Source organism: Cephus cinctus, unplaced genomic scaffold (genome assembly GCF_000341935.2).
Source record: "Cephus cinctus unplaced genomic scaffold, Ccin1 Ccin1_scaffold0360, whole genome shotgun sequence".
Classification (NCBI taxonomy): Eukaryota; Metazoa; Arthropoda; class Insecta; order Hymenoptera; family Cephidae; genus Cephus; species Cephus cinctus.
The window spans coordinates 2,542-9,967 of NW_014333052.1; the positions used below are offsets into that span (position 1 = coordinate 2,542).

General features: G+C 45.6%; 1 protein-coding gene across 1 annotated transcript; it reads left to right on the top strand.

Moving 5' to 3' along the window:
- Nucleotides 1-2,988: 2,988 nt before the first annotated feature.
- LOC107267231 lies at nt 2,989-4,046 on the top strand. Its single transcript, XM_015738661.1, has 2 exons — nt 2,989-3,541; nt 3,937-4,046. The coding sequence occupies exons 1-2, from the start codon at nt 2,989-2,991 to the stop codon at nt 4,044-4,046; spliced, it is 663 nt and encodes a 220-aa protein (XP_015594147.1).
- Nucleotides 4,047-7,426: the final 3,380 nt, after the last annotated feature.

The following is a 7,426-nucleotide window of genomic DNA, read 5'->3' on the forward strand; positions in this document are numbered from 1 at the left end:
GCTGTGAGAGGTCGATAGGATTATTGAGGAATTCTAGGATTTGAGGAGTTCTCTCAGTATGAAGTCTATATAAGAGACCAGCTAGGGTCACCTAATCATAAGAACATATAGTCTTACCCTTATGGCGTACATAAGGGTACATAAGGGTCCCTTTAACATTCCTAGAATCCTAAAGACCGTCTACAGACTGAAATCAAAACAAACAAGTGCCCAGACGCTATAAGCCGGCACGCGGCGAAGACAATAGAAATACCAGTAAGCCGGTACTCGAAGAAACCGGTAATCCAATTAATCAAATCAAATAATCAAATCAAATAATAAATCAAAATATTAAATCCAAAAAAGCGACGTTAACACCTCGGATGGATAAAAATCGTTATCCCCACTAGTTTTAACGTATTCCTACCGAGGATATAAGCAGCGGCTTCCTCGATAGGAACTCACTCAATTCAGTCGGTCCACTCAACGACACCACTAGATGACAAGAAGCCAGTAAAGATTTGAAAAGTATAAATTATTAAAAAGCTAGGAGAAAACCAATCCTCTGTTCCAGAGCGAACCAGTGAACAGTATTGTACTGCAAACTGTGGGAACTCATCCTTGGCATATCCTGGTCTTGGAAAGCATTGTGTCTCCACCCTGTATCAGGAAATCTGCCATCCTTGTAGATATTCTGCATCAAAGGCATTGTGCTGCTGGAGCTGTCAGAAATCGACCACTACAGAACAACCACACTCCTTAAAAAGCTCAGCTCCCAATATCATTGTGATTAGTAGTTGTCTGAGCATCCCATAGCTCTTACCAGGCCTAAGGAATCATTGTGATACCCCCTAGTGTCAGGAAGGGCATCCCAATTCCCCCTGCATTCTCCTGCAGCGAAGTTATTGTAATAGAACTGTCAGGACTGCAGACCATCCACAAAAACAACCCACCTTAAAAAGATTCAGCTGTCTGAGTCGAATCTATCCTTAAGATAAGGGATTCAGCAAACGGGGTTCATTGTGATCTCCTGTGGGTACTGAATCATTATCATCCTAACCTTCAACTGGATCACGGTCTTCGGACGCATTGTGCAATCTGCTGTATTGTGGTTCCAGCTACCTCTCTTCAATCCAAAAGGCTAGCAGAGATAATAAAGTAAACAAAAACACTTCTTGTCGCCTGTGGTATTACAGGCAAGCTAGAGACAATTGTAAAGTGTGTGTGTGTGTGTGTGAGAGAGAGCAAAATAGAATTTTAAGGATACCTAGTCTGTAATTTATAGGACAATATATCATTATTTTGTTATTTTAAAAACTCCAGTGTCTAAATTGTTTCTAAAGACGCCTGTCCAGTGCACAAACCTTACAAAAAGTGTCGTGATTCCTAAGACACAAAAATCACGAAACGTCTCAATAGACATTTGTTATTTGATAACTTTTAATATGTATAGATACTTTTCAGGTCATGACCCTGATATATCCCAAAGCAGATCTACTCAAGTAAATGCAATCTGTAAATTCTTTTCAGCACATCAAATTTTTCGATTGCCTCATGTAAATCCTAGAACGCTGAGTAGCAGGCCACGTGCTTACACTACATGCCAGCGCGAGGTATGAAGCAAGACTCTTCCTGCAAGATCATCAATCCCCCAAAAAAACACTTACGTGTAAAAAACTACGCCAAGTAAATGAGTACTGTGAATTCCTGTAATAAAAAGTATTGAAATCATATTATTGAGGCCAAGTACATAAGTCACTACATGTTTGCCTATTATATGATCTAGCACTGGCCCATCATTTTAATTGTATTTTCTGATTAAGTCAATTAGTCATTTTCTGATTTTATTCTTGCAAATATATATATATCTAAAAACGCCAGACGATACTACACACCCTGGCAGTCTAACTAACCTTCTTGACAGTTCGGCATATCAAGATTATTTAGCAACTAAAGATGTTGTTAAAAATGGTTTATGCGGATCGGCCTGCGTAGGAATCGTCGGGAGCAGCCGAAAGTCGTCGGCCAATGAGAGGCGAGAAAGAAAAGGAGCGCTCGAGGCCGCACCGGCTTCCCAGCTCTAGTCAGTCGCTAGTCAAACATAGTCGCGAACAAAGAGCAGATCGCAAAGAGAACATTTATTTGATAGTTATACGCGTAAAGCAATAGCAAAGATTATTTTAGTTATTATTTGTTGTAACCACGCTCTGCCACCAGTACAAATAAAAGCAAAATTTTTGTTTCACGGGACATCTCCTATCGTTAAAATTTAATAGGTTATGGGCCCAGTCACGAGGACTGCGGGTGTTCTGTGAGTTTGTGGAAAGTAGCAGAGTCGCGGTATTGTGCGCGGAGTGAGAAACTTCGAGAAGTGCCGACGCGCGGGAAGCGTGGTGTATGTACGAGGCACGTGGAACGAGAGTTCGGCCATATTGGCATCGTGTTCGTGTGAGATATTCGTGCGCGGTGTGCAACGGTTTTGGAATTCGAGATGGCGGAAACAATCGACGGCGAAAAATGTAACGAAATTTGACGGGTCGGACTACCAAGGATGGAAGTTCGAAATGCGAGTCTTATTTATAGCACATCGTATATGGGGCATTGTTAACGGGTTGAGTGCGAGGCCGGCGGAAGACGCGGCGGCGATCGCCACGTGGGAAACCGACAATGCTCGCGCCATGTTTCTCATGGTGTCGACGATCGAGCTTGAACATAGACGACCGTTGCTTACGTACGACACAGCTCAAGAAATGTGGCAAAAATTATCTAGAATGCACGATCAAAAATCAGCAGCAAATAAATTATTATTATCGACGAATCTCTACGAATACAGAATGGAACCAAACGACTCAGTTATCCAGCACGTGGCAAAAATTCGAAATATGGCGGCGCAACTGAAGGATGTGGGGGGAAAAATTCTGCGACACGGCCATCATGGCAAAAATACTAGGCAGTCTCCCGCCGAAATATTCCGGTTTTCAAACTGCATGGGACAATGTACCGTAGGACATGCAGTCGCTCAAGAATCTCGAAGAGAGATTACTTCGCGAGGAAAATAGATTATCGGCGACGGATGACAATCCTGGTGCATTTGCGGCAACGCGCGAGTGGAAAAAGAAAAAGTACAAAAACAAAATCAAATGTTACCGGTGTCAAGTTTCTGGACATTTCGCTCGAGAGTGCAAAAGCAGAAACCCAAAGAGTGATCGCGAAAATAGTGACAATCGAGAGTGCGCGTTCGTAGTAGACTGTGATATTCGTCCAACTCATCCGAGCGTCGGTAAAAACGGGTCGAGCAAGATACCGACCGAAGTCGCGAACGCGATACTCAGTGCGGATAAAAGCGAGGCCTGGCTGACCGATAGCGAGGCATCTCGACACATCACGTTTCGTCGCGAATGGCTCGAAAATTGTCACGAGTTACCCAACGGTGGTACAGTCACGCTCGTGGATGGAAAAGAATGTCATGTCGTTGGTGAAGGAACTGTCAATATAAAGAAATATGTGCGCAGCGGTTGGAAATCTTCGACGATCGCACATGTGCTGTATGTGCCGAAGATGCGTAAGAACTTGTTCTCGGTTGGCGTGTGCGCGAGAAAAGGAATCGGTGTCTTCTTTTATAAAGACGTCGTGAGCTTCGAAAATCGGGGTTTAATTATCGGACATGGTGTTGAACAGGAAAACCAAATTTATAGAATACTTTTTAAAACATCATGCACGAGTGTCAAAGGTGAAGCCAATGCGGTTGGACTCGACTCTAGAATTTGGCACGAGCGTCTCGGCCACGTGAACACTAAAGCGATGCAAAAATTAGTGAAAGACGATCTCGTAAAACGCGTGCGATTCACCGATGGAAACGAAAATTATTGTGGACCTTGCCAGGAGGGAAAATCACACCGGAAGCCGTTCAAGAAAACTCGAGATAGGAGTGTTGCGGAAATGCGGTGTTACGAGCAGTTAACAACGAGAGCGACGATCCAGTGCTTCCGAAGCAGGAGCTGGTCGCTGCAGTGCCAAGAGATGACGAGCCCGGAGAGGAAAGCGAAGACAATGAAGTTTTTATGTAAGCCGAACGAATGGATCAACCCAGAGCAGAGAATCAGCCCGAAGGAGTGGATCAACTCAAAGCAGAGAATCAACGCGAAGATCGTGATCAAAAGGAGAGGCTCCTCCGCAATCAGAGTCTGATACGTCGCCCTTCTCGTTTCGAGACGAATGTCGCCGAAATAAACATTTCAGAGACGTATCAGCAAGCTATCTCGGACGAGAACTCCAAAGAGTGGCAAGGAGCCATAAAAACGGAGTTAGATTATCATCGAGAGAATGGGACATGGCCCTTAGTCAAACGACGAGATGGAATGAAGACGATCGACTCTAAATGGGTTTTTCGAATCACTCGAAACAAAAATAATGGATCTCGTCGCTACAAGGCTCGCCTCTGTGCAAGAGGATTTATGCAAAGAAATGGGGTGGACTATCACGAGACTTATGCACCAATCGTGAGATATGACTCGATACGAGTTCTTCTCGCTATCGTCGCATTCAAGGATCTCGAACTCGCGCAGTTTGATGTGCAAACTACCTTTTTATACGGCAAACTGGACGTAGAGATGTTTATGGAGCTAACCGAGGGCCTGGTCGAAGAAGAGGACAGCAAAAACACCGTTTGTCGATTAGAAAAATCTCTCTATTGGGCTGAAGCAGTCACCAAGGTGCTGGAACTAGGAGTTCAGCAGGTTTCTCAATCGATTCCAATTTCGTGAGACGAATGCGGATAAATGCATTTTCGTCGGTCACGTTGGTGAGACAACAGTATATCTGGCGCTGTTCGTAGACGATGGACTGGTTGCTGCAGAAGACGCAAAAATCATCAAGCTGGTGCTAAGTCATCTAAGCAAGAGATTCAACATCACGTTGGGGGACTTGAGTCTGTTCGTTGGTCTTCAAATACAGAGAAATCAATCAAGAAAGTCTATCTTCATCCATCAAAGTGGATATGCAACGAAAATCTTGGAGAAATTCAAGATGGCCGATGCAAAATCGTCAACCACTCCCAGTGACGCGGGTACAACGCTCTATCCGCTCGTTGAAGGTGAAGAGGGGACATCAAGAGTGCCGTACATGGAGGCAGTAGGATCCTTGATGTTTCTATGTATCGTGTCAAGGCCTGACTTGTCGTACTCGGTAAATCTCATCAGCAAGTTTCTCAATCGTCACAGTGAAGAACATTGGCGCTATGAAGAAGATACTCGCATACGTGGCAGGAACCATAGACTACGGCATCTCGTATCAAAGCGGCGGAAGCAACGGACAAGACACTACTCTCCTGGGATACTCCGATGCCGACTTTGCCGGTGACGTCGAGACGAGGCGTTCGACAAAGGGGTACCTGTTCGAGATGGCGGGAGGTTCCGTGACGTGGGCCAGTCAACGGCAACGGAACGTTACTCTGAGCACGACAGAGGCAGAGTACAAGGCGGCGTCGATCACGTCACGAGAAGGTATCTGGCTACGAGGACTTCTCTCAGAAATCGAATGTCCATGCAATCAAGCAACGGTTATTCACATCGATAATCAGAGCGCCATACGCCTGGTAAAGAATCCCGAATTCCACAAGCGGACTAAACATATCGACGTACGCTACCATTTCGTTCGAGAGAAAGTGTAATCGAACGAGCTGAAGATCGAGTATCTTCGAACTGAGCAGCAGAAGGCGGACATCTTTACAAAGGCTTTTCCAAGGAATCGCTTCTGTATGCTGAGGGAAAGCATCGGAATAACCATGGACGAATCCAGCACAAACGGCGAAAGTTTAGAAAATGGTTTATGCGGATCGGCCTGCGTAGGGATCGCCGGAAGCAGCTGAGAGTCATCGGCCAATGAGAGGCGAGAAAGAAAAGAAGCGCTCGAGGCTGCACCGGCTTCCCAACTCTAGTCAGTCGCTAGTCAAACATAGTCGCGAATAAAGAGCAGATCGCAAAGAGAAAATTTCTTTGATAGTTATACGCGCACAGCAATAGCAAAGATGATTTTAGTTATTATTTGTTGTAACCACGCTCTGCCACCAGTACAAATAAAAGCAAAATTTTTGTTTCACGGGATATCTCCTATCGTTAAAATTTAATAGACGTCATTGACAAAATACCAAAATACGATGGCAAAAATTATAGATTCGGGGATTTCGATACCGAAATTAAAGCTTTACAGCAAGGCCTACCCGCCGGAGCCGAGACAAGGCTTATGAATGGAATTCTTGGCCTCCTATGAGGACGGGCAAGGACTCACGTAGAAGGCAAATCTTTTGTCACAGTCGAATCCTTTTTAAAAAATCTAAGAGAAAAATTTGCTCCTGACCATGACTACGAACATTATCGCAGCCGACTCCTAGATGCCCGAATGAGAAGCGACGAAGACGTGTCCGATTTCTACTCGCGCCTTCAACGCTATATTCGACGAGCTGTTAGCGAAGTCGAAGAAACAGATGGTACCAATGAGGCAGCCAGCATCAAGAGAAGACTTGAGGCTCGTGCTCTTGATGTGTATATAGATGGCCTGCCGAACGGAATAAGACCATAAGTTCACAGTCGTGATTCGGCGACTTTCAAGAATGCCTGGAAGCTCGCGTTAAAGGACGAAAAACCTTCCCCCGTTCGTTCCCGGAGCAAGGAAGGCACATCTCGGGACGAAAGGATGTCGCGCGCGGGTCAGTATAACGATAGTTCTTCGGAAGATGAATATCGGTCCACATCGCGTGATAGAGATTTCTCGTCGCGTCGACGGGTTTACACGGTCGGTGCTGACCACTCTCTATGCAAGGCGTGCCGCGAATATTCATGTCGACCTCAACAGCGTGAGACGCGAATCAGTGGTCGAGGAGACAGTAGTTCGCGTGAAAGAAATCGCCGTAGAGATAGAGATAGAGGTAGTTCAACAAGGGCGGGCAACGGAACGTGAATTCCTACAGTTTAGGGACCCTACTTCTCCTACTAAGACGAGCAACGACAGGAACCCTTCTTTAAACCAGGAAGCTGGTCGCTCGTATGACGCGTCCGCGACCAATCCTTTGAAACCGCATCTAACCCCTGCGATGAAATCTTAAAACTTAATCGTCAATCTGCAGCGAATCGCCCGACAGCTCAAGGAGATCCAAGCTGTTAACCGATTCCAGGGCGGTAGTGAACATGATAGAGGTTAACGCTCTTCGCGGAAACGTGATGATCAATGAAGGTGAGCGCGTATGAGTGCAGGGAATTTCGGATAACGCGTCATCAGTACGATTGCAAGCAAGCGGGACCGCGACAATCAAGTTGTTCTCACAACCAGTGAAGTTCGCGCTCGGCCTGTGTGGTGCAGGTTCCCGCTCGAACACGCAAGTCAATACCAATAAACGTGAGAAATTACAAAATCAAGGAAGGTTATCTCCCTCAGCTTCCGACGGATGAAGGCA